The 27411-nt window shown below is 37.7% G+C and overlaps 1 protein-coding gene across 1 annotated transcript in view; it reads left to right on the top strand.

The window, feature by feature from the left end:
- Positions 1-16728, top strand: part of TPPP (tubulin polymerization promoting protein) — a 57690-nt gene extending 40962 nt beyond the window's left edge. Inside the window, exons 3-4 of the mRNA XM_061346309.1 lie at positions 1002-1155; positions 7987-16728. Coding sequence (XP_061202293.1) covers positions 1002-1155; positions 7987-8181 — 349 coding nt within the window. The 3' untranslated portion in view covers positions 8182-16728. The remainder of the gene's footprint in view (positions 1-1001; positions 1156-7986) is intronic.
- The last annotated feature ends 10683 nt before the right edge of the window (positions 16729-27411 follow it).

Below are 27411 nucleotides of genomic sequence, written 5' to 3'. Positions count from 1 at the left end.
TATATTAGGGAAAATAACTGTGTACTCCACTGCATTATCTCCTGCCTAAACTGAATCTTTCAAAATTATAAAAAACAGACTTGCATTATTCTCCTTCTGGTTAAACACATCTCTGTAGTTAACGCTGAGTTTCTTATCAACTGAACCCTTTGACCTGACGGGTGTTAAAGATCTGCAGGAGTGACTGTATAAATACATGTTTGTAAGTGTGAATTCCCCACTCTGTTGTCAGATTTTCCACTGAAAATAGCTGTAGCAAAATCCTCTCCACTAAAGTAAACTTACACAATTAATTTATTAGTGTGGAAATATGTGCTATTAGTGAAAATAACAGCAAGTCTTCAGCTCTGAATTTCTGGGGGGGTATGTGAGTGTATTGGACTGCTATACTGTGTTTTCCATGAATCTGTGAATGTTTTATGGAGTTGATCATCTAAAGGAAAATGGATAACTGAATTTACATGTATCACTTTAAAAATCCTCGTTCTTTAATGGAGGAATTTCAGGTTTTGTAGATGCTTTTCAATAGTTTGCTTTACACAACAGCATTTTTCTTAATTTACTTGTGAATACATGAAAAGTGAATAATATGACATCACCACTTATTCAAAGAGGAATAAAAAAACCCCAAACAACTAAACTCGCCCAAGATGCTTCAGTTTGTCTTTTACACATCGAGGCTGTACAAGTGATCAACCAAATGAGACCATGAGTTTGATTTGATGAGCTGCAGGCATTCTGACACAGATGAGGTCCCTTTATTTCATCTTTATTTCTGAACATTGATCAAGACAAATTTCTAAAGCACTATCCTACTGATGTACCTGAAGAAAGTGATGTTCTTGGGATATGTTTTATGTGACACCATAAACGGGCTGCATGGGTCTTCCTGTGTTGCAACTGTGTTGAAGTTTTATGTTGTTCATTGTGGTATTCTGTTATTCTTGGAATGCTTGTTGTACCCTCTTGTAATTTGTTTTAATTTCTGTGTGTTGCTGTAGGGGAAAGTCTTCCAGAACTATCACTTTTGAGCAGTTCAAGGAAGCTCTTCAAGAACTCTCAAAGAAGCGTTTCAAGGACAAGAGCGATGAGGAAGCAGTTCAAGAAATATATAAACTAATTGAAGGAAAAGCCCCAATTATATCTGGAGTAACGGTATGTTACTGATCTAATGGATGCATTATTCTAGCCATCCTTTGTTCTACTGCACTGTTGTTGAATTCACCTGCTTGCATTTACAATCCACAAATCCAAGCAGCATGCCTCCATGGGCCTGAAAGCAGCAACTGTAATAAGGTGACTGGGAGCAACAGCTAAGTATTGCACTACTGTATATTCTTCTGTGGCACTGTCATTGCTTCTGCTAGGAATTGTGGTACCACCTAGCAGCATGGTCGGGAACATTCAAGGTGAGCTGTTGTGTGTGGTTAGAACGTAGAAATGTTCATCAGGAGCATTGTACCCAAATCAAAAAGTGCAGAAGCAAATTGAATTTAGAACCACATTAAACAGATGTGTAAGAAGACAAAAAGACTAGAGTAAGGACATCCTAAGACAGATTTAATACACCATGTGAATCCCAGAACACTGGAAATCTGTGCATAATTACCATGTCTTTGGTTTTACGCTTGTTCTGAGTATGTCAGAAATACAATGCTTTTTATTTTTCTTTTTTAGATATTGGCATTAAACTGTTTATGTGAAAAGGAAGCCGTAAAGCCTAGTGTACATAAATGTGGTTGCCCTTTTAAATGCCAAAGTTAGGCAAGCTTTTACCCTCTAGTTCAGGCAATGCTAGAGTGTTTGACATCAACTTGAATAGTCCTGTCAGTTTAGTTCATCCGTTTAAAATTTGTGATCCGCCTGAATTTTGACAGTAGAGCTGTGAATAAAAATGTAATTGTAAATAATCTTTCCAGAAACGGGTTCCATACAAACGAACAGTGGAAATGTCAAATGGGGAGATTTCTTGAGTTGTACAATTTGTCATATTTTTACAAGATTTGATTTGATTTGATTTGATTTGATTTGATTTGATTACTCTGGTACTCTATTTTGAAACAAGTGACAGAGACTACAATAACGAACCTTCCTTTTTGTCTTTCACTCATTATAGTGAGTTTGAATAACTTGTTCACCTATGAAATTATTCCCTGTTTGAATTGTGCACAATCTTCTGAGGCTCACTCTTGATTCTATTTTTTGGTATTTCAGCAGTCAGATCTTGAAATAATCAGAGGCTGCTAATAAAGGGACAGCATCTTTCTGCATGGATGACAGGGTAATGAGAGAGCTTTGCAGATGCAGCATAGCATCATGTAGGTGCTTTAGAGGTATATAAATGTGCCAGCAATAGGGGGAAGGGAATGGAGGAGGAATATGAGCTGAAAGTGTGAGGCTTGCCTGTATTCCTATTGTATGTGCAGTCCTGGGGAGAGTTGGAGAGGTGAAGAAGTAACACGAGAGCAGGGGAATCACAATATTCTCTCCTGCTTGCTGGTAAAGTAAGGGGCAGGAGGCAGACCTTAAAGGGAAGGAGACTGCAGGCTGAGGGGAGAACAAAAACTTTGTTTGATTTATAATGCTAATTTAGCTTCCAGGTGATAAAAATGTCACAAACAGTTGAATATCAAAGGCATTAAAATAAATAAATACAGGGCCACTCCTGCCCCAGCATCCAGGGAATGCAAATATGAAATCTATATGCAAGCATTCTAATACCTTGTTTACTTGGGGAAGTCTGCCCTGGAAATTTTAAGTTGGACTGGTTAGGGTTATACGAAGCTTTTCTTAAAATGTTCTAGTCAACTCAGTCATGCCATGTAGTCTGTGCCATGCGCTATGTAGCTCTGTTGTAGGCCATATAGATTTGGTTCAGGTTTCAGCCAGAAAACTTCAGTATGACTACTGACGGATTAATCTAAACATATTAAGGAGGGAGTTGAAAGCATGATTATGTGAGGCTTGTGGATAAGTATACTATAGAGGCACTTGGAAATTTTTGTGTCATCTTATGTTTTGTGCTCTCTCTTTGGAGGAGGAGAAGAAGGGGAACATGGTCATATATCTGTACTGAATGGCAGCCTGTGGAAACCAAAGCTTCCATAGAACGATTGGACAGTTTACTTTGACATCAGACAATGAGGATTTTAGTGCATGTTGTGATAGAAGATTTACTTTTTGCTTTTCTGTTTGTTTTTTTTTTCTTCTCCTTCAGAATGTTGTAGAATTACAAAAATCCCTGCTTATAGTTGATGTGGTTGAGAAGGCTCGGCAGCCAAACATTGAAACCAAGTGAAATTTTGGGCTGCTTTCTAATCTGCAGCAGAAGGTGTATGGTTGCCTTGGTCACACAGGAAGAAAAACAACAGGCAAGTGTTAGGCGTTAGTTGAGACATAGCTTTGTTAGCTCATTTGATAGTCAACTGATAACAGAATGTACAGGTCATATATCTTTAGCAGTTTACAATCAGACACGTAAATGAAGTCTAAGGCCTTTTAGTTTCCCTCACTCGTATACAAAAGCTACAAAAGCAAGACTGAGGTTCTTTCTTTTCCTGTACCAAAAGCTGTGTGCTGTATGTTGACTACATTTCTACACCTCCTGTGGAGCAAATACTTGCCTTGGTCATTGCTGTCCCTTAAAATGAAAACTGTGTTCAAGAGGGTCCTTGATATAGAAATGTAGAATAATTTCAATTGGAAAGGTTCTGGGGTGATTTCATTCAACCTGTTCACAGGAGGACTAACTTTAAAGCTAGATCAGATTATACAATGCCCAGTCCAGTCAAATTTGCTGTTAAGGGTGTTGTGGGTAGCAGGGCAGTACAGCAGCGACAGAACTATGAAAGCTGGGTGATGGGTGCTCAGCATGATGGTGATGTGAGCAGGACTGTATTCTCACAAAAAAGCATCTTTTAGGGAAAGAGCAAGGGAGCCAGAGTGCAGCTCAGAGAGTGCACCAAGTGAAACATAGCAGTTGTTGCATGATGTTATCATGAGATGTTTTTTATTGTAGGAAGGCTTTAGTAATCAGCATAGCTTATGGTTACACAGAATTTCCAACAATTGGGATAGCTTTCCTATTAGCTAAAATTGCAGTTACCTGCAATTTTCAGTCATCTGGACCCTCTGCAGACTGGGTAAAATTCTTAATAATCAGTGTGCAGTACAATAATAATCTGGATGGTGACTTTAAAAAGTACATGAGTCAGTACATGAATCTCATAATAATAATTATGTCATGATATTCTAGCCCAGGGTGCTGGTGCTTCCCCTTTGCTCTTCCATCATTATGTGAGCATTCCCTGCTTAATACCGGGATGTATGAAAGCCTCAGCAGTCTGTCAGCTTATGCTGGATCAGCTTCAAAATCCTTTTGGATAAAATGATGTATTTATACCTGTCAGGTTGGGGCATTGGACTGTACAGTTTCTATAACTTAGTGGATTCTGAAGAGGCTGTCAGGCAATCAATATTTAACATTTTTTGGCTGCAGGAGACAGCAAGCTGCACGTGCATAATGATCTTTCTCTCTTCCTGTCCATTGTGTCCTGCCTACATGTTGCCCTTGCTCTGACATAATGGCACCGCTCCCAGCATACGTTAGGCCTTAGCATGAGCTGTGTGTTAGCCAAAATCTGAGCAACAGTTGAGTGAACAGTCACAGGCTCAATCCCTGATCACTGACAGATCATGGCTTTTGTCATCCAGAATATCTCAAGTGCTGTTACACTTCCCTGTCACTGTCACCATATTCTGGCCACAGTGCTGTAGCAGGTGTCAGGAGCAATGGGTACCAGTCACAGATAGTTACTGGAGATTCCTCTTGTGGATGATCCAGGCATATACCTTTTGTCCCCACCATATGCCTCAGGAGTTTTGTTGTTTGGCAGGTGCGGGACCTGGGATTGTTGCAGATGGACTGCAAAGATTTGTCCAGCCTTCTAAGACTGACCTGTTCCTTGTCTTCCTCATAGGTACCAACAGTAGTGCTCCAAAGGTAACCTGGAGCCTGGCTGTATGGCTTGTGTTGCAGAAGGGATTTGTCTTCTGTAACCAGAGGAATGAGCACTACTGAGCCAGGGATGGAATAAATCTAATGCATGGGAGTAGGAGTGTCTTTGCAATTAGGCTTGCAAATCTGCTGAGGAGAGTGTTAAACTGGGTATGAAAGGTTACCATAACCTGAAGAAGGAATGTCACATGGGGAGAGCAGGTGTGTCTATGTGACAAGCTTGACAAAGGAGGCAGCAGGACTTGGGGCCAATCTCAAATGCCTGCCCACAAAAGCAGGGGGAACAAGCAGGATAAATTAGTTGCAGAGCTGTGACTTCACTGGGATTACGGAGTTGTGGTGAGACAGCTCTTGTGGAGTTGCTGCAATGGATGGATAGAGGCTCTTCAGAAAATACAGTGAGGAAAATGAGGAATTGAAATTGTGATGTATGTAAAGGCTTAACTTGACTGCATCTGGCTTTGCCTTGGGGCAGTGGATGCGGCAGAGCATAGACCAGCAAAGATGATGATATAGAAGGCTTCTAATACAGACCTACTGGTCATGAAGAAACCGATAAAACCTTGTTTAGGCAGTTGGAATAAAAGCCTTGTAGTCTCTAAAATGAATTAAAAAAAAAAAAAAGTTCTTAATGTGTATAATGAATTACTTAAGGAGATACTCTGGGCTTATTATTCACAATCAAAAGGAAGAACTGGTTTAAGATGTAAGAGCTGAGGCAGCCTTGGCTGCAGCAACGAGGTGACTGGAATTTATATTTGGCACAGGAAGATTTAACTTACTAATTTCAGTTTGTTCCCGAAAGTGGCAACCTCTTAAAGTATTTTGGTGTAACTCTAGCCAAACTACTAGTTGGTGAAAATTTTAGGCACTATATTTTATGTTAGGACTTGCAGTGTTGTTACGGGAAACCACTCCTCTGAAAGTCATCACCCTGATTAATTAAAATGGTGTTACTTACTACTTTTTGGCTTTACTGAAGTGGGATTGCTTATTGCTTTCTTTTGTGCCTGTGTATCTCTGCATGCTTAAATGAAAAAATGTGAATGAAATCCAGTTTTTTCATTGAAGCTTGATCTTTCCTCCTGACTTTCTGCAGGTTTTCTTAATGCATGTGCACATATTCCCATTAATCATAAAATAAATTAATAAATAAAATAATTTTGGTATGGAGTCCTGGTATAATCACAGAAAAGGAAAAACTGTCCCTTTAAGAATATTTTTTCATTCCCCGTTTCATAGTCAGTTTTAAATTTTCATTCTTTACAAAGGTCCTGGATGTTGCCAGCAAAAAAAAAAAAAAAAATAAAAAATTAAAAACCTTACTAAGATGGCTAATTTTGGTGCTGATTCTGAAGGCTCCCAGAACATTTTCTTACATAAGCAAGTCTCTATGGCAACCTTTTCTAGGAAGAAATGCTATTAGATACTAAAGTTTTATGCTTGAAGGAGCAAATGCAAAAAGCCATTCGGTTTCAGTGAGGAACTGGGGAAGGATGATTACAGTTGACAGAGTGCAGCCACAAAGACCATGGCTAAAATGTATACCCTTCCGGTAAGGAGTAATATTGGCACCTTACCTACTGAGCATCCACTACCATTTTTGGCAGTGCAAGCATTCCCAGCTTCTTTTCTACACAGGAGTACTGTTCCTGAGTTACTGGTTATTTTGAAGAGCAGTGTTGTATCCTGAATAGCTAGCACCAATATTTGCAGATCTCCCATCAGGGTGTTAATATTGATGAGTTAATTTAGCATGTGAATAATTTAAATTTACAAAAGTGAAAAAACAATAGCTGAAAGCCGTTGTATGCATGATTGTCTTGGTTTCAACTGGGATAGAGTTATTTTTCTTTCTACTACATGGATTTGGTTTTAATCTGAGAACAATGCTGATAACACCCTGACGTTTTAGTTGTTGGTAAGTAGTGCTTACCCTTATCCAAGGACCTTTTCAGTCTCTCATGCTTTGCCAGTAAGGAGGGGCAGAAGAAGCTGGGAGGGAGCATAAACAGGACACCTGATCCAAACTAGCCAAGGGGGTATTCCATACCACAGCATGTCATGCCCAGTATATAAACTGGGGGGAGTTACCCAGAAGAGACTAATCACTGCTTGGGTTGGGTTGGGTATCAGTCGCTTGGTAGTGAGCAATTGAGTTGTGGATCACTGCTATTTATTGTGTTTCTTTACTTTCCCATTTTACTTTTAGATTCTCTCCTCTTGTTATTTCGCTTAGCATTTTTATTATTAGTAGTAATAATATTGTTATAGTGTACTTTACTCATTAAACCATACTTATCTCATCCTGTGAGTTTCACATTCTTTTGATTCTCCTCCCCATCCTGTCTGTGAGTGAGCAGCTTGGTGTTACTTTAGTTGCCAGCTGGGTTTAAACAATGACAGAGAGTGTGTTACTTTAAAAGCCTGAGTCTCCCTAATGAGCATTTATTTGGGCTGAGAACGGGTAGAGTGAGAATGAAGTTTGTGATGAAAAATTTGTTACCCAGAGCATTCCCATCATTGTAATGAATCCTAGAGTTTAGAATAAATTTTTCTTTCGAAGCAATGAATTCTAGCTGTATTGGTTTGCCTTTTCTACATTGTTGGAGGTGGCTTTTATGCTTTAATTGTGATGTAATGGATTTTGAATATGGCTGTTCCCCTTGACTTCTTCATATCTTTGGTGCTTAGAACTTGATTATTAATCAGAAGTATCTCATATTGAAAGTCTTTTCCAGAAGTTTTTTGACATAACTTGCCCTATTTTGTTCTTGGCTATATGGTTGTCATTGTATGTAACGGCAAGAAACAAGCACTTTTTGTGTACTTTTTGCTGGAAGTGAGTAGTTATTTACATAGTCTCCATCATTAGCCATGATTTAATTGTCAGTAGCATGTAAAAATATCTGTATTAAGAATGACTAATTTCTGATGGATTTTTTTGTTTCTTTTCTTTCTTCCAACAGAAAGCCATTTCATCTCCAACTGTATCACGCCTTACAGATACATCAAAATTCACTGGCTCTCACAAAGAGAGGTTTGATCCCAGTGGGAAAGGAAAAGGCAAAGCTGGCCGAGAAGATCTGGTGGATGATTCAGGATATGTATCTGGCTATAAGCATGCAGGCACATATGATCATAAAGTACAAGGAAGCAAGTAAGGTTGAGGGTTTACAACACAGAGAGAGAAAGAGATGGGGAAAGAGAATATATTTGTAAGAATGATGTAGATGAATCCCATATGTTTTGGTTATTGTGAATGCTTAAGACTATGTTGTCAAGAAGTTGTTTTCAGGAACTGGAACTGATTTCAACATCTGCTGAGCTACTTGCAGCACAATGCCACTTCATTACATTCCTCATGTGTATATTGGCAAAAATAAACATATAGATACAAAATTTACATAATTTTGCTGAGCTTTACACACACACACACAAAAAAAAAAAAAAACCCAAGAAAAAAACACCCACAAAATTGAAGAGCAGTTATATCCACACTTTGTCAATTTAAGCAAAAGTTTTCAAACATTCCTAAATGTCTAGTTGCCCTGAAGATGTCAAAGAGAACCTCATGAAAAGGTGGTCTTTCATAGCAGCTTTTCTGAAGAATATCCCATTATTTATGCAGTTTGATTTGACTACTGGGTTTGGGCTTTTTAAAAATGTCTTACATGGGGTATGGCACTTTCCTTAAAACATTCAACAATATGCTATTGGGGAGTAAGTGGTGGTAACATACAAGGTTCTAGCCTGTAAATGTCATATACCACTCATGAAAAACTGAAAAAAAACCTCACCCCTATTTCTAGGACAATATAGGTTCTGAAGTATTTCATGTCAACAGAAAGAGTGGAAAATGCCAGCCCTTATTTTCCTCCTGTCTATAATTTGTGCTTGTTACTGTATGTACTGTAGCATGGTTCTGACTGGATGGATTTGGATGGAGCTACTGTACTAACCTAGAAAGATGAGGAACAAGACATTACTAAGAAAGTCTATTAAAGCTTTTTGCAGTCTGTTTTCAAGTTTGCACTGCCTCACATTTGAAATGAAGGGGGCATTAAACTAATAATGCTTTAAAATAATTATTATGACTAAATACTGCCAATCAGATTGCTATTAAATGAATGCTATTATGCACATACATTGCCACATATTCCCTTTAAGGTATAACTTATTTGAAGAAAGTTTACAGCCCATTGGAATAAGGACATTTACAATTAATATCCATATAATCAGGTGCAGTTTGCCCACAAGAATATACTGTTATGACCGGAACACATTTTATGTTAGATTGTTTGAAGCCAAGGGATTTGATTCTCTGTTCACTTTTGCTGCCTAACTTGGGAGTAATAATATTGATGGGAATGGCTTTCCACTGCTATAGAAGGAGAACCAATTCCACAGGTTTAAGGTACAAGCAGCCGAGTGTGATCTGCCTGAGGCCCAGAATGCCAGAACACCTTAATATGAACAAAACTAACTCATTTTTTATATTGGGTAAAAAGGAGAGAAAAGGCCATTCTGATTTTCTGCAAGATCTGAACACGTACCCTAATATATTACTCTGCTTCTCTAAAATGATGAAAGATTTTCAGTATTAAAAATCAGCTTCTAGCACTTCTGCTTTGCTTTCTTTCAAAAAGAGCTCATGCGCTGATTTTCATGTGTAACTCTGAATAAAGGTTAATAAATTTATACCTCTCCCCCAGCATATATCAGCATCCCACTCAGAATACATAAAATTTAGTGAGCACTGTGCTGTCCTGTGCTACGCAGGTCAAGAGTCTATATTTGGTCAATGTCCAGAAACAGAGCATTGCTTTTCAGTCCTTAAACTGTTCATGTTTTGTTTTTCTGACATAGAACGGTAGCTTTTATTGTTGCTTTGCCTTCAATGACCCTTTGAGCCCATATATCAGCCTGAAACCAAAACAACAATAGCAAAGGCAAGGACTTCCTTGTGAACTTGGAGATTGTTTTTGTTTGTTTATAACTTATTTTGGGTTTTGTTTTGAGGAGGGAGGGAAGCTTGCCAAAAACTCAGCTCATGTTCCTGTAAAGATTTAAATGGCTTTCCCATAGTTGGCTCTGGTTACCTGGAAAGACAGTTTTCATGTATGTAAAGATGCTCAGGATGAGAAGCATCCAGCTTTGTGAAGCCTTTCCTAGAGTTACCCATTGTTCCTGATAAATTTCTATGGAATAAGGATTATCAGCTCCTGTGTTGCACTGGTTACCTGTCACACTCTGAGACAGAAGATTGCATGCTGTGATATCAGCAAATTATTCCAGTGTGGTAGTAAACTGCCTAAATATAGAGAACCTTCTTCCACATCACTGGTGCCTGTGCACCTGAAGAAGGCTCCAGATTAGTCCTAATTTTTATGAATAAAAAGGCTAAGCCCCTGACCTTTGATACATCCTTCAGCTAAATTACAGGCAAAACCAGTGTCCCTGTTCTTCCCATTGACTATAAGACATGACTCATAACTCACTGATAACTGAAGAAATCTGGACCCAGCCTGAATGAAGGGTGAAGTCCAGCCTACTGCAGAGCCCTTTCAGCATGCTGTTTGTTGCTAGCTTTGTGCGGCATATCAGGTGATACTTAACCTGAGCTGCACAAGCAACAGCTTTCTCAAGTACGCAAATGCTGAGTGTCAGTAATGCCAGACTGTTGCTACATAGGCGTGATTGATTGGGAAGGTTTTAAAGTATAATTAAGTTTTAAATTGCTAGTTCATAGTGTGAGGGAGACCAGTGCACTCATAGAAGGCATGCAAAGGATTGAGAGTGAGGACAGATCCAAGCTAACCCTGACAAGAAATAGAGCTACTATTTGTTTAGGAGAGGCTGGTAGAACTAGCTAGGGTTCTGCCAGAGTTTACTTGGTATTATTTGTACAGTATAAAATCCCTGCCATGCACCAAAGCACTACGTGTGGACCTGATGCAGATTTTTTTAAATACTTTCAGATGTGTAGAAACTTTGGATCAGGACCTGAGCAGATGCTTCAGATAGTAGTATTCCATTTTGAGGAACACACTTCCTTGTTTCTTCTTTATTTCTACGGTTAGATAGTTTTAAAATTCAATTGAACAGATGCATGAAAAGAGGTCAGTCTAACGTGATAGTGACAAATAGTTGTGGCTGAAAAGTACTTTGGAAAGATTTTTTCCATTTTACTACACTTTTTGTGGAAGATAAAGTCTGTGAATAAAAGCACCATATGTAGCTGTGTATGAGGGGTTCAGTCAGTTACTTCAGCTCTTACTATTGCACTAAGATCTGCAGCAAATTAGTCCCCTAAATACTAGCTTGAAGGTTAGCCGTAAGTTCTAGGCCTGCTTGGGAATGAGGCAAAGTACATTTTCTGGTTCATCTGCCATTCACTGAACTCTCAGGACAGCAAGTACAACTCAGTGATGAGGGGAAGAGAGAGATCAGGAGATAACCTGTTTTCAAGCTTAAGTATTGTAAAACATACGCTCTTCCTGTGCACCATACTTCAGACTATCTAAATGTCATGTCTGAAGTAAAGACATGGGCACCTTAATAAGGTTTACACTCTTTTTCTTTTTTTTTTTGGCATCTCAACTCATTATATCTAACTTTCCTTTCTGATTACCAGCATCCTATACTATGTGGCACTCTTCTACACATCTTCTGTAGAATGCATCCTAATTATGTTTGCTTTCATGCTTTCATTACTGCTGAACATGCTACCAAAAGAAATATAATCAGAAAGTTCAGGTAGCTTTCAGGAATAACTGCCTTAAAGAACAAATTCAAATTATGCAGTTCATTTAAAATCAAACCCTTAAATAGTATGGCAGTACATAATTGTACCTGTATCTCCACGTGAGGATTAATCTGACCATCAAAGCCTTTGGAAGACTGAGGACAAGAAGTAAAAATCCTCACTGAGGAAAAAACCTCATTGAGGATGCAGAATTCAAATGGTTTTTATTAGTAGTGCTTGCTTACCCGTTCTCTCTAGTCACTCCATGTGCTTTAGTTACTTGTTGAGAGTTTTGCAACATACTTGTCAATATGGAAATACCAGAAACAAAACTATTGTTCTGCTTTTTGTCTCTATCAAAGCCATCAAAAGAGAAGAGGCATTAAAAACCGTAATGTTTCAACAGTCCTATGTGAACAGTTATCATTAATTGTAATCAAATATTTGAACATTTGACAGTGGCCAAGATCTAGCCACTTTGGGGTTTTTTTTAGTCCTACGGTATTTCTTGTCTCCTTTTCACCTTAGGGAAGGAAAGAGAGATTTCAGAAGTACTTATGTGTCACAACTTGTGTTTTTCATCAGCATAGAGATTGTCTCTCAAAGTATTTTGGATTGGCGTGTGATATTTTCCATATATTTTACTGACTTTACCTAAATTAGAAATTTCTGACAACCTTTTGGCATTATAGAAAGCTTTGTTCATGAACTGCCATTTCAGTCACCCATATTTTCTCTCTGTTGGCTCAGGTAATATTTTTTATGGTAGCTGAAACTAGCCAGAACTAAAAGGCAAATGACTGCTATGGGTTTGGCTTGCAAGTGATAGGTATCTGTGCATCTGTAACCATCTGTAGGGAAAATCCTGATGTATCTTTCTCTAAAACCAAAACAATGGTTGTAATTGATAGGGTTTTTTTCCTTAAGGCTTGACATAGTTATAAAATATATTTTAATTCTTTGTGCCTGCATGTATGCTATTCAGAACATAACCCTGCCTTTCAGTGATGCATGTGTTCTGTGGGCATGTGCCTGTCATCCATGAATGAGAATTCTGTTTGCACTGGCCAAGAAACAAGCCTTTTACCTTCATGATAGAGCAAATGTAATGTGTTGCACTAGTACATGTCTTCTTAACTGACTGTTAGCGTGTGTGCCAAAATAATTGCACCTTTGTGTACATTGTTTGTAGTGTGACTAGTATGGTCTTGGTTCGTCTATTAGTTGGTAATAAGTAGTGTAATACACAAGACTTGTACAGGTTGGTTTGTGTGTGCACATACTCTTTGGATCCAGCTAAGTAATGAAACCACGTAGATGTTGATCCAAACCTCAAATCTTACTAGGGCCAAATTCTAGTCCTGCAGCCAATGCTGTTCAGCTTGGCCAGTTGGTAACACTGACATTCGCCCTCCATAGCATGAAGGTAAAGATCTAACGAGGCTTCTATGTTTTTACGAGTTTACCCTGTCCCTATTTCTAGGGGAAGTCCCTCTTTGGTGATTCTGACATAGACTTGATGTGGCAAGAAGTGTTTCTCCATAGTGAGAAAGTAGGAGCGAGAGTGAAGGCAAGATTTCTTCTGAGTGCTCACAAGAGACCATTTACAATTACACCTTGCATGGGCTGTATGCTTTTCTTTGCCCCAGCTTTGTGAAGCAAGTTGGCACTCACTATGTATACATGCAGTCAGTCGTTCATCATCAGTAGGTATAAAGTCATGGTGTATTGAGGTGGGAACAGGAAACACGACTGTTATACAATGCCTATGGACTTGAGTCTTACATAGACTTTTATAAAATTGAATACCTGAAGAATAATGACAGATCTCAAACTTGTACGAAATTCTCAGTCTAGAGTGCCTCAACTTGATACATATATACCTCCTGTATTTGACTGCTGTATTTGGAGTGTTTGCCCATAAAATAGCATTTAGATATTCAGTTACTTATTCTGTGCAACCCTAATTGCCCATTTGGCTTGCCTAATATAAGGTGGGAATGATGGACTGGGATGTTCTTTTTAAGTCAGAATCCTAAAACTAGTGAGAGACCTTTAGTTGCATTAATGGTTGCTCATTAAACTCAAAACCAATGCTTTGAAATATGTCCCAGCTAAGAATGGTGCTTCAGGAAGCTAAAGAAACTATCCTGCAGATAGAAGCTTCACTTCTTAATTGTCCAAGTAACTTGGTTTTGCACGGAGAAATAACTGTAATATATTGATATTTTTTCATGTTTTCAAAATCCACATGGAAAAGGTGGATTTTAAAACAAGTTTAGGATACAACTCTGTTGTCAGAAAAGATTTGAATTGGCTTGTTTTATTCAAACTGTTTGATCATCAACTCAAGGTAATCTTTGGCAACAGTGAGCCTCATAATAAATAAAAGGAAAAAAACCCAGCCTATTTGCTAGGTATTCGTGACAGACATTTGAAATACTGGTAGTCTGAAATTATTTTTGTTTGTAAATAAATTCTCTTTCATAATCATGCACATGTGCATGCACACATGCACTACTTTGGGGCATATTTATGAGTGGCAAGACTACAGAAGAGGCTTTTTTCCTTGTAATACCTTAGATTTGGAAATAGATATTGAAATGCCCAAGTGACTAACCTGATTTGGAAAAATGTTAAACACCTACCATATTCAAATAATTGCAGATAAATAGCCAACGGATCAATTTTCAAATATAGTTATACAGCATCTCTTTTTGTTACTGTAAAGCTTACAGCACTGAATGAAGTGAGTTTTGTTGTAAGCATTTTTAAAGGTCTTAAAGATGAAGTTAGTGAAAATTTACCCACCTCCAGTTTTCTTTATTCAAGATTTTTCTACTACTTGGCTCATTTTTCAAAACAGATCATGAATACAAATAAAATTACTTTCAAGTTAATTAAAAATGTATCCCTAAAAGTACACTCATTCTTCATCCATCTTTACATTTTGATCAGGAGCTATAATATTGATGAGCAACAAAATAAGAAAAAAGATGGCAATTTGTATCCCCACAATGGTGAATTATTTTAAGATCTAGTTTACATCAGATGAATTTCTGTATGCTTGCATTTGCTCGATGCATTTTTTTTTTTTAAACAAAATAATTAAATAATGTGAAATAATGCAGCCTGGGCTCTGTTAAATAAGGTTATATTAATGCAACTGAAATGCTGTATGTCTGTAATATTCATGCTAAATATGTACTAGCTCTTTACAAAGGCTTTCTATAAAGTCAGTTAACCTACAGTCTCTGATGTTCTGTATGAAATCCTGTTGGCAAACTGCTTTTGTTAGCACTGTAGTGTATGAAATGGCAAGGTTATAGACAAAACAAGTTACAGAACACAACAAAAGTGTATTTGTGTTTGTCTTTGTGCTGAATTTGGAATACAGAAGCTTTGCCAAACTACTGCAGCAGAGAAAATGTTTTGTGTAATGCTTATAATACAAAGTAATTTGTCTTATATTCTGTAAAGCAGAGAAATCATTGATGTTTGATAAGTATATTGAAGTTTTAGCAAGGTTTTATGTTTCACAGATTTAAATATTAAAGGAGAAATATATATTTATATAAAAGTATAATTTTTGAATGCTTGAGGTTGGATTTCTTAAGTCATAAACCATTTATTTATCCACATTATGCTTTATTTGTTTGCTAGCTTTTTTATCTGTCCATGCTGTTCCAACAACTATTTCTAATTTGGTTTAGATGGTTTGATTCTTTATTTGCACAAATATGAATGTGCATGCTGTCTGGACCTGATCATAAAGTGTAGAGGCAAAACTGTTATGTCCTTGATTACCCAGAGCACTAATAAACATTTAATCATTAAATAGTTGTGATGCAGAGATAGGTCTTGACATAGTCTTCCTTGGATCACTGTGCAGTATGATAAAAACTTTCAGTGGATTTTACTATTTCTTGTTACTATTTTCATTTGTCTTTCATCAACCAGGAAGCTGCTGTGTGCTAACAATTACCTGCAATATTTATAATTGCAGGCATTGCAAACATTAACATTCAGCTGTACTAGCCTACTGTGTTCACTGTGAAAGTTTCAACATGGTAAAAATTTGACATGATCATTTAACCTTACAAGTTTACTTTTTTCATCACTAATTTAACATTGAAACCTTATTTTGGGGTTTGGTGGGGGGTTTTTTTGTCATTATTGCAAATGAACTTGAGCATAGCATTGCTTAATCTTAACTATAATAGATAGACATATCCTGAGCAAAGATTTTTTAACCACTTGATGAAGGGGCCAGGCACCATCCAGTGCAAAGCACGCTGGGCAAAATCTTATCCCCACTGCAGTCAGTGCCAAAATTCTAACTGGTGTTAACAAAAACAGAACCATTGTTACCAAGGGGTTAATATGCTTAGTAACCGTGACAAGAGGTTATGGGGGAGCACAACAGTGATTCTCTATTTCCATATCTTTGTTTCTGTTAATTTAAAACTACTACTATTCAATCTTTAAAGTAAGTAAAAGAAACTTGAAGGGGGGATCATATACTACTAGTTTGTATTAGTTTTTTTCAGGAAAAGGAAACAAATTTATATATATATATATATGCTATATATTTTTACACTGTTTATTAATGCTAGAAAGTATTAAATGTATCACTTTATCAGTGTGAATGTTAAAGTAATGACAATGTTATGGATGTTTTAAACCTTTTAGAGTTGTCTTGTTAAATTCTAAACCCATATTAACAATGGAAAAGCTACTTTGTCTGCAACATTATTGGTGGTGTTTTAAGGAAAAAGTTCAAGTACAGCAGTTGTTCAATTAGCACTGTAAAAGCTTGGCTTGAAAAATCTGTAGTGAAGTCCATATTGTAAACACCATTTTTTAAAGCATAGCTTCTCATAAAGTACGTTACTGCTGTTACTGACTGTATAAGATTTTATCTTTAGTTGGTAAAGTGATCAATAAATGTGTTACTACATCAGTTCCTGGATTTTTTTGAAGTAAATGGTATTTGCTGATAAACTTTGTTACCAACAGTTATTTTATACTTCAGATGTTAAGCAGATTCTTAATGCATGTATAAATTACACAAAATACTCTCTGAACCACCCCCCTCTGGTTCTGAGTAGAATATATTTCTTCTTCACCATTTATTTAGCTAGTTGTAATAATGGGTAAAGCTGACCATTTGCGAACTCTAGTATGATCCATGATGATGATCCACTAATTGAGATCTGTCAGTGATGAAACCATTTATTCTTAACTAATTACTTAACATATATCTGTCCTCAGTCTCAAAAGCCTGAGTTTACTTTTCTTACTTTCTCAGTGGAGTTGAAAATGTTCTACTTGCAGGGAAAGTTATTTGCTACCCTGAACATTGTTTTAAGGATGTTACATTCAAAAGCAAATGTAGACCTTTTATTCATAAATAACAATATTCTTCAGCTTCCCAGTAGAAATAACACCAAGATTTTTCAAGAAGCAGAAGACTGGAGCTACTTAATTAAACTCAGAACATTATAATAACATAATAATGTGACAATAACCCAAGCACAGTGCTGCTCTAGTAATGCAGAGGTACTGGATTAGCAACTACAAGGGAACATAACTAAACAGTTTACACCTACACTGTCTCTCCTCTAGTGGTTCTAATTGGAAATGCTGTTCTCTCTGCTAGCACACTAGACAACCTTCTTTAGAAATGCTTTTTAAGTGAAATTTAATAGAGTTGTGTACTGAAATAGCTTTTCTTCTTGCATGGAGACCATATACTGTTTGTTGTATGGCTGCCAGACAAAGCCCCCTTTATTTCTGAGCATGTATGGTTGCTGAAACTAAAAAAAAACTAATGAAACAGAATGTTCAGGGATTACTAAAGGAAAAGTCAGGTTTTTCTTCCCTTCAAAAACCTTTAAAGGGAGATAGTACCCCTTCTGTCCCAAGAGAATATAAGACACTAAAATCTGTATTTTCAAAAGAGTTGAGGTTTTATTATCTTCCTGTAGAGCCTTTAGAAATGCCCGCTCAACCCTAAATGCCACTTATGCATCATGACTTTAAAATAAAAAGTAAAAAAAAATCTGCCAGGATGTATTCTGTTTACTCCAGGAATAAGATTATTTGGGCTCACCTTTGCCTATGTGTAGTTACTGCGCACCGTAGATTGTGCATGTAGAGATAGCCCTACTGTGATGGGTCTGACAGAGTGCCACCTAACCATTGCTGCGTTTCTGTTCTAAGCTTCTAGGACTGACTACTCGAATCAGCATCAGTTAGTTCTGCTACTCTCATGTCCATGCCAAATGCATTGATCTCTTCCAGTTCTACCAGGTATCTACCACAGCCAGCACTGCATGGAGAAAGGCAGAGAGGGGAAAGGTGGGGAGAAAAAAAGCTATCTCTGCCAAATGAAAGCCTTACGGGGACTCAAAACCTAGTTTTCTAGTTAGAATTTTTTCATTTCCTCAACTTCCCATTTAACTCACTGCACTGCTTTATTAATAATGTAAACTAACCCAGGTTCATTGAAATTTACTGCTTTGGTTCACATTCCAACATGAAGTTTATCCAAGGTCTACATCACTTTATTTCCAAAACTGAGAACTCCAGAGATTACACAACCATCCATGGGTCACTTGAGGGCTGCAGGGGTTTTCAGGAATGAATACAGGAATATAAGGAGTGGCAGGGATAGTAGGAAAGAATAGCCATCTGGGTTGCTGGAATGAATCTTGCTTCCAGCTAGTGCAAGTGTGCCTTTCCTTTTCAGTGGAGATAAGGTACTCAACTGGAGCATCAGTTTTAGCCCCTCATTGGAATGAAAACAAAAAGCTGTTATAATCTGTTGTATCATTACTGTGGCAACAAGACTTCTTTTTTTTTCTATAACAATCCCTGGTACTACATGATACTATAGAAAATAAAATGCAGGCTTTAATCCCATTTTTACTTGAGTTCCGTGACCACTGTAATAGCAAGAATAATTTTGTATGTGGAACAGAAATTGGCTAGCATGGAATATTTTATCTGAGTCAGCCATCTAAACAGCTTGTGTACCTGGGGTCATCTAATTATATGCTTTTATTGGAATGGATAAGACTGGATACTCTTGTATACATACATGCATATGGAGGTCTAATTGCCATCAGCTGAAGTCAGACCATGGGTCACCATAGCCAGTGATACCTCTGGTGCCAGCAACTGAGAGTGAGGCGCTGTACCAGAAAGTGGATCAAGTGAGGGGATGTATACTACCATGTAACTGCTACCAAATACCAAGCTGAACCTACCTACTTGCTGAGTAGGTTAAGAGGCTTTAGCCTCAGTTACCAAAGCAGCCATAAAACTGGGCTGGGTATGTGTACATCTCTGAGATAGCTCGAAGAGCATGCTAGAGGGATCAGGCAGCCCTGGCCAGCTACTGGGAAGACCACAAGGTCTGAAGGTGCATGTCTGTAAGCAGGAGGCAACTGGAGATGTTTGAATCCAGGGGCAAGTTACTGAGCTGGTTGCACATCTAAACCCAGTTACTCAAGTGATTCACACTGTGTGCTGGTATGTGTAAGGGTGAGGGAGAAGTGTACCAGCAGCTGAAGTATAGCTGTGGTCCTCCTAGGCTTGCATATATGGGTGCCAGCAGCAAGGGAAAAGAGGAATCCAGGTGATAGCTGTTTGATAAACTGTCTGGAGGGAACCACACTGAATATATGCATGTTTCCTACTAACAGGTCTTCATCCCGATCGGCCAGAGACAGGCTAATTTTGGTTTTGTTGGTGGTGCTGGCTTTGGTTTTGTAACTGCTGAGTGTTTCTGGCTATGTAGACCAACACTACTGGCATGAAACTTTGCTGCCTTTGCAGTGTTACCAACATCTGTTGTTGCTATATTGTTATGAAAAAGCTGATTCATTGTATTTCTTAACTGATAATAACTCCAGTTAAACTGCGCAAATTGAGTCTTGTGGCAAGTGCATGTCTGTTAAGTCTTGGTAGAAATTTAAGTTCTATAAATTAAAGAAAATCAGGCAACCAATTTTGTTCATTTCCACAGCTAAATTAAATGATCTTTTGAAAGTTTCCTTTCAGTAGTATTTTGATCAGTTTAGTGTAGTTTATTACTAATAAGTTGAAATTCTACTTCAAAGCAAACTTTTTAAAGGAACATTTCTTATAAATTACTCAGTCATACATTGATATCTATCCAGTAAGAATAGCTTCCACTTGTTGAAGTCACTAAACCAAATGCAGTATAAAATATGAAAAATACAAATATAAAATTTATATTTAATGTTTACATTTAAATATAGTGTATATTTAACTATAATTATATGTATTAGTATGTATAAATATATATTATTTAAAATGTATGGTTTCTATACTTTAAAATTCTGGCTTTACTCCAAGGCACTGTCACCAGCATGAAGTGATTGCTAGTTGTCTTGCTCCTCCCTACAAAGGGAGTATTGAAGAAATAGCAAAGGAACTTGAACTTCGGACATAAATTAGTCTCAGATCTGCAGAGGACTTATGACTGTGAATGCTACACCCTTCTGAATGCTACATGAGCATCACAGATCTCAGTAGGTACCTGTCAAAGCCTGTAGCTGACTGAACAACAGCCTTGCCATTAAAAGTTGAACAAATCATTACTCCTGCAGGAGATACTGACTGCAAGCCTTTGCACTGAAGATAAGCCTGGAGCTCCTGGTTTATAAGTGTCTAGAAAGGAGTATGACCAGAGGGTAACTGCCTTTAAGAGGTAAGATAGAAAGTGATGTTGGTGATGTCAGATAGTAGTATTTTGCATTAATAAATACTGCACTGATGCAGAAAATCTGTATGGCTTAATGCTTGGATGGATTAACTGACGTAGGTTTTGGGTGTATTTTAACCCCATAAGCTCAAAGGCAAGTAGTCAGTCACCTGGCTTAAAGTAGATTCTGTGAATAGCCATCAATGAGAGAGAACGTCAGATGCATTCTCTGGAGTTTTGCTAAAGCCTCATTCAAACCTATTACAACGTAAAGCTGTGATTTTTATTGACTTCAGTGGGCCATTCATTCATTCAGTCATCGCATTTTTGCTCCCTGTGAGACTGAGGCAGATGCCAAAAGCTAATGCGATATTTCTATTGGGCTTTACTCCTGGATTAGCAAATATAATATGCTTATAGAAAGTTGAGATTAATTTTAATGGAGGAAATAAGGGATGGGAGGGCAACAACAAAACAAAAATAAGCAAAATAGTGGAAACTTCAGATAAAAGAGTAGCAGAGAAAGCTGGTCACAGCAAAGTTAGAGAAAGCACACAAGAACCAGCCTGAGGACTATGCATTTAATAGAAGGGCCATCTGTACATGCCTGAAGCTGACTTTTTGATGGAATAAAGTGAGATGTTTCAATAAGCACTTAGAAATTTGTCACAAAGTGTCTGTTATTGGTTTGAATCAGCATAAAGTTCAAAAGCTAAAAAGCCTTAAGAGGTTTAAAAGCTTATCTGTAACAAAAAAACACAGGAGTCTTTCTGAAAAGACAGAACTGCACCACCAGAACTGGCTAATTTGCAACTACTGCTGAATGCATCAGTGAAAAAGCAAATGTGTATACAGGTACATAGTTAAGGGGTTAGGTTTTTTAATTGCAAGGACAGATATGCTGACACCTGGAAAGAATGGTATTCACTTTATCAAATGAGCTGCTCAGTCTTGTGAGACGGTTGCCCTGTTGACCATCACCAGATGGATAGAAAAGAAGAACCTATTTCTAGCAGAAATATAAAACTAAGCAAGAATTCATGCTTGTTTGCTTTGTAAAACACTTGATCTACAGTTTTCTTGACAGAAGACTCTATTAGTAAAACCCTGCAATATCACTTCAAATTAAGATAGATGTACCCACATTCCATGGAAAAATCCCATCTGTTTAGATCTGATTTTTTTTCAGAACTACAGGAATGACACTTGACCTTAAAATCCTGAATTTACACAGGTTTAAATCCAGAAACAGAGCTACAGTAAACAAGGATATTTTCTCCTCTGATTGTTATGGCTCATTGTATTCCAGCCTTCTCACCCTAAGGAATTTTCTGCCCTCCTGTCCCTTCTTCTTATCCAGCCTACCTGAGCAGAGGATGCTTTCACCATGGGCAACTGACAGCAGAACAGTGAAAGACAGATGCTGAGTAAGATCCCAACGAGATGGTGGATCTTTCCGTATAGGACTGGCATACTATCACCACAGTCTTCTGACTGCTTACCAAATGCATGAAAACATTAGAGAGCCCTAAGCCTGGCATTACAGAGAACAGAGTTCAGCAGGTCTTATTTTTGCAAGCCAAAAAGGTAGTGAGTGAGTAATAGAACGATATTAATTTCTGAAAAGCAATCCAAGAAAAGGGAATCTTCATTAAAGGTCCGTTTTAACATTTGAGATATATAATACACAATAATCAGATCTTACCAGATCTTCTTTCTAGTGCTTGCCTGTCCATCAGTTTTATTGTTTGTTCTTCACATACAATTTCCATAGAGGCAACAAATAATTTCTGCTTACGCATTGATATTCCAAGCATTAGATTGTTCATTATGTTTTTGCATAGCTATGAAGTTTTTTGTTCCTCAGCAGGTCAGTTTGTTTTATTGCACAATTTTCTATTGCTCAGCAATTCAGATGCTGAGAGTATGTTAGAATTCTGAGCTTGCATGTGCTGCTCTGAAGAAGTGTATAATTCAGCTATTTTAATGAGTCTGGAAAAAAAGACACTGTCATGTTAACAGAATATCCTCATTTTAAAATTACTTTCAAGGATAAAGTCTATATTGTTGGGTTTGGGGGTTTTTATTATGAAAATCCACTTAGTTTTTGAAATTAGGTCTGAGGATGATAAAAATACTTTCAGCCAGTTCTCAGGTTAATTTTTATTTTGGAAAAAGCTTAATACTTCCAGTAAAATTTTGCTCACTTTGGAGTGCTTTATATATTCTTCACAATTGCAAAAAGTTCCATCGATATGTGTACAAGTTACTAAATGTAAGTGATTTTTTGCTTAAGGAAAAATAATGCATGTATGAACTCATGGAATAATTTAGATTTCCAGAAGTGAAAAGACACTAGCTAAATACAGTTGTATCCACAATTGTCCTGGTTTCATCTGGGAGAGGGTTACATTTCTTCCTACTAGGTGGTACAGTGCCGTGATTTGGCTTTAGCTGGAGAACAGTGCTGATAACACACCGATGTTTTAGTTGTTGCTAAGTAGCGCTTACCCAGATCCAGGATTCTTCAATCCCCCAGTAACGAGGGGGATTCTTCAGATCCAGGATTCTTCAATCCCCCAGTAACATCCCTGCCAGTAATGAGGGGCACAAGAAGCTGGGATAGAGGAGAGACAGGACACCTGACCAGAGCTAGCCAAAAGGGTATTCCATATCACGGCAGACCACGCCCAGTGTAGAAATGGGGGTGATTTACACAGAAGGGACCGATCCCTGCTCGGGTCAGACTGAGTATTGGTGAGCAGGTGGTAATTGCATTGTGCATCGTTTGTGTTTTCTGAGGTTGTTGCTGCCTATTATAATCAGTATTGTTACAGCTAGTATTATTTCTATTATCATTATATTTTACTTAATTATTAAACTGCTCTTATCTCAACCTGCAGGATATAGATCCTTCTGATTCTTGTTCCCATCCCACATGGGGGTTTAAACCACAACAGTCCTTTTTTGGCACCCAGTTTGTGACCCAGATGGGTGAGATAACAATGGATCTGACCAAAGCGTGTTAAAACAAATTTGTTGTAAGCATTCATTGTATTGTAATAGTCATTGGTCACAATGTTGCCTCATTCATTCTCAGGGTTCATGCATGTGTGCTCCCTGGTAATATTGTTCTTGTCTTACATGCTCCCTGTGGTGGTGTTTATCCATGGGGCTTGGGCTAAGTTTATAATTTTGTTGTACTTTATAGTGCTGGCCTATGATAGTACTGAGAATCATTCGTTTGTCATGAGACTATCTGGTATGTACACTTGGTATTGTAGTCACTTTTGTCTTTCGGGAGCCATCTGTTGGGAGCTATTAACAATTACAACTTTGGCCTTTTCTCCTTGGAGTGCCAACCGGTAACAGAAACATTTTCCTATAGCTTCCTTTTGGCTTTGTTCTGTCCTTCTTTTCCCCCTTCCTTCCTTCCAATATCCTTCTCCTCCAGGATAATTGCAGTAGCATCTGTGAATTTTAAATATTTGAATATCCTTTGAATACCCATGAAACCATCCTGGTTCTTTTGCTAGGAGTGAGCATGCTGTTAAACATGGTTCAGACCTTGCTTAGGGTTAATCAGCTACCTGTGGCTCCTCCAGCCCCCAGTGATGAGTACTGTGGCTCAAAGAAGAAGAAGGGGGACTCAAACTCTAATGACAGTCACTGTAGCTACTCAAACTCCAGCAACAGGGATTTCAGGCACTTCAGCCCCCACAACAAGCACTGTATGACCAACTGATGACCAACCCCAGGAGCTGGCAGAACTGTACTGGGAGTTCCAGCAATTTAGAGAGGATATATACTGCTCCCCACACGTACAGGCTCACATCTCAGATATTAACAGTAAGCACATGTTATTGTGAGGGAGAATGTAGAAGGCCACAGGGTGTGGTTTTATCTACAGGATCATGGAGGAAGTGGGATGAAAACCTACCTTAATTCTAGAGGGATGGGTACATGAATTTTTAAATTGGTGAAAGCTAAATCTAAACTAGATTGCCACCAATGATTATTGATACCATACGTTAAAGTAAGAACTCTTAATGATGTTCATATAAAGTAAGAACTCTTTATGAATTGCCAAAACCAACTGGAAGTTAAACAGAAAGGTATGAAATAAGACATGTTTTGTTACTAGGCAAAGTAACTGGAGTGTGAGTTATCTGTTCAGAAGCAAGAGAATACTGTGTTCCATGGACCTATGGACCGACCTGTGAGAAGCTGAATCTTTGAAGGGATTGTTAAAGAGTCCACTAGGTGGTGCACAAGGCACAGAGGAAAAAAAGAATCCGCCAAATAGACAAAAGGATTTTTCTTCTAAAGGAGCGCAGGGAGCGTGTAAACTACCAAATATCTAATGTATGCCATTGAGCTGAAACCCAAAGGTCACATCCATTTCTCCTATCACACAGGAGGAAGGAAGCACAGGGGCTTGTTCTGTGACATTTCCCCCCCAAGATGCGTGTCCATTATGTCTCTGAGGATTGGGGAGTAGAAGAGATTTAGCAATCTTAACTGAACTGTGAATCAATATCTAGCAGTCTGTATGACCACTTATACCTACAGATTTGTTATATGTTCTTTTATTCATGCCTTCAATACAGTATTAGCTCAATATCCTTTTTCATGCAGCCCATGTACATCTCTTCCCAACACTACCTCCTGTTATTAGCCAAATTACCTGATGTTCACCTAATCCATTACCTCCCTATGCTGCTGAAGTACTTTCCATGCACAACACCTGCTAAGCAAGAAGCACTTTTTGGCCAGTCTGTGTGCAGCTCAGAGCCAGCCACAACAACTATATGTAATGGCTAAAGACAGCAATGTATTCTTCAGTAAAGACACCAATTGGAAAGCTCAAAAAATCATTCTACTAGAGAACTGAATTTGATTCCATTTAGTTACAGAGATTAGATACCTCCTAAAGATACTGACAATCACAGAATAATAAATGAAGCAGAAAACTACTATAAACAGCCATAAACACATACTTCTTATACAGAAGATAGAAGAATAATTTGTACCATGGTAATCAACACCTTAAACAAAATAAGCAAAAAAACTAAAGTGCTAAAATTGATACCTGTATGGGTTGTAAAGTTAGCTTGGACAGAAATTTTATTATAAGTTTCATCTTCATGTTGAAGTTTTAGGTTTGGAATTTTTTTTAGACAAATACTTAGTCTTACTTTCTGAAAACATAAATTTGCTACTTCTTTTTCAGGTCCTTGTTTACTGTTGAGAAGTTTAGCTGATGAAACATTAGACAAATACTTATACTGTAGCAAAGGGAAAAAAACAAAGATATGTTTGCTATCAAATAACTACAGATCATTTAATATATGGATATACACGAGAATAAGCAAGAGACAAGAATGCTAAATCACACAATGTGCATTTTCCAAGCATGGCAAAATAAAATGTGGTATATTTTTGAACAGGACTGAAATACAGCTTTTCAGACTTGAGACACTGACCAAGTATTCCATGCTTATTAATTGTTCAGGATTATAAGAAAACTAGGTGATAACAGACTGATAAATTTCTAATTTTATACTATACTTTTTCCATTTCTCCATAGACTGTCAACACAGTGTGCTGCATTATTTCCTTACAGCATGTAGTGTTAGCACTGTTGTTAAAAATGCTTTTTGTTGATTCAGAGCATAATGATACTAAACTCATGGCAAAACACTAATATAATTTTTAGCAGTTTCTATTATACTGAAATATCATACTCTAGGGCATAAGGATGCTAAATTCCAAACAAGTTCCAAATACAGGTGATTAAATAAAATGCTAATGTCATGCCATCTGTGGGTTTTATTTGTTAAGCACCAAGACCTAATTCTGAGATACTACATATATCATTCTAATCAATGGAAGTTAAAAACTTGCATTCTTTAAGGAATCAAGATCCTAGTATTTATACTTGCATAGGAAAGTGTTATGAAAGGTAACCTTTTCCTAGCATTAGCTGAAATTCCTATTGCAAACATAGAGATATATCTAACAAACTGTTCAGAAACATGCTAGTTAAAATTATTATTCTTTCTATCCCCCCCTCCATTTTTTTTTCTTCCCCCAAAGGAGAATTATTGAATTCTGAAGATTTTTTGCTGAGTTTTTGCCGCATTTCGTCTTAGATACTGTAACTATCAGGTTGTGTTCAGTAAGCTAAACTGTATATCCTTTTGCTGATAAAGTGGTACAAAAATGCTAGGAAAATCTATGAGAAAGTTTTTCAAAACCACATGTCTTTTTGCTGTTATCTTTGATATTTATCATGGACTAATAACAACCTCTAAGTGTTCTTGCAACCTCTTCTTTCAGACTTTGGCTTTGAACTGTAATTCTCCAAAGCCAGTATACAAACTTACTTATCTCTGCTCGAAGAAGCGCAGACAGCAACACAGTCTCCATGCAAGTCTATCACCTCTTGCAATGAAACCCCAATCTCTCTCCTTACAGAGATACGATGACTTCAAGTATCAGGAAAAAAACCCATGGGGATTGCTAAAAATTCAGGACCCAACCATCTTGAACTTACAGTTCTTCCCAGAGAAGCTGTGGCTGCCCCATCCCTAGCAGTGTTCAAGGCCAGGTTGGACAGGGCTTTGAGCAAGCTGGTCTAGTGGAAGGTGTCCCTGCCTGTGGCAGGGGGTTGGAACTGGATGAGCTTTGAAGTCCCTTCCAACCCAAACTGTTCTATGTTTCTATGATTAACTGGCAAGGCAGATATGTAAGAAGATCATGATATAAGAAGACCGTGCTATGCCAACTGTGAAGCACTGTCTGCACTGGTCCCTTTTCTGTGCAATTCTACTTCGCTTATTAGCAATGGAAATGTCAGTCCTACTGTCTAAAATATTAAAGAAAAAGCTGGTGGTAGAAACACTG

Source organism: Neopsephotus bourkii, unplaced genomic scaffold, assembly GCF_033783945.1.
Source record: "Neopsephotus bourkii isolate Nb327-2 ecotype Australia unplaced genomic scaffold, CSIRO-AGI_Nbou_v1 NB_272, whole genome shotgun sequence".
Classification (NCBI taxonomy): Eukaryota; Metazoa; Chordata; class Aves; order Psittaciformes; family Psittacidae; genus Neopsephotus; species Neopsephotus bourkii.
This window is presented reverse-complemented; position numbering and strand designations above follow the sequence as displayed.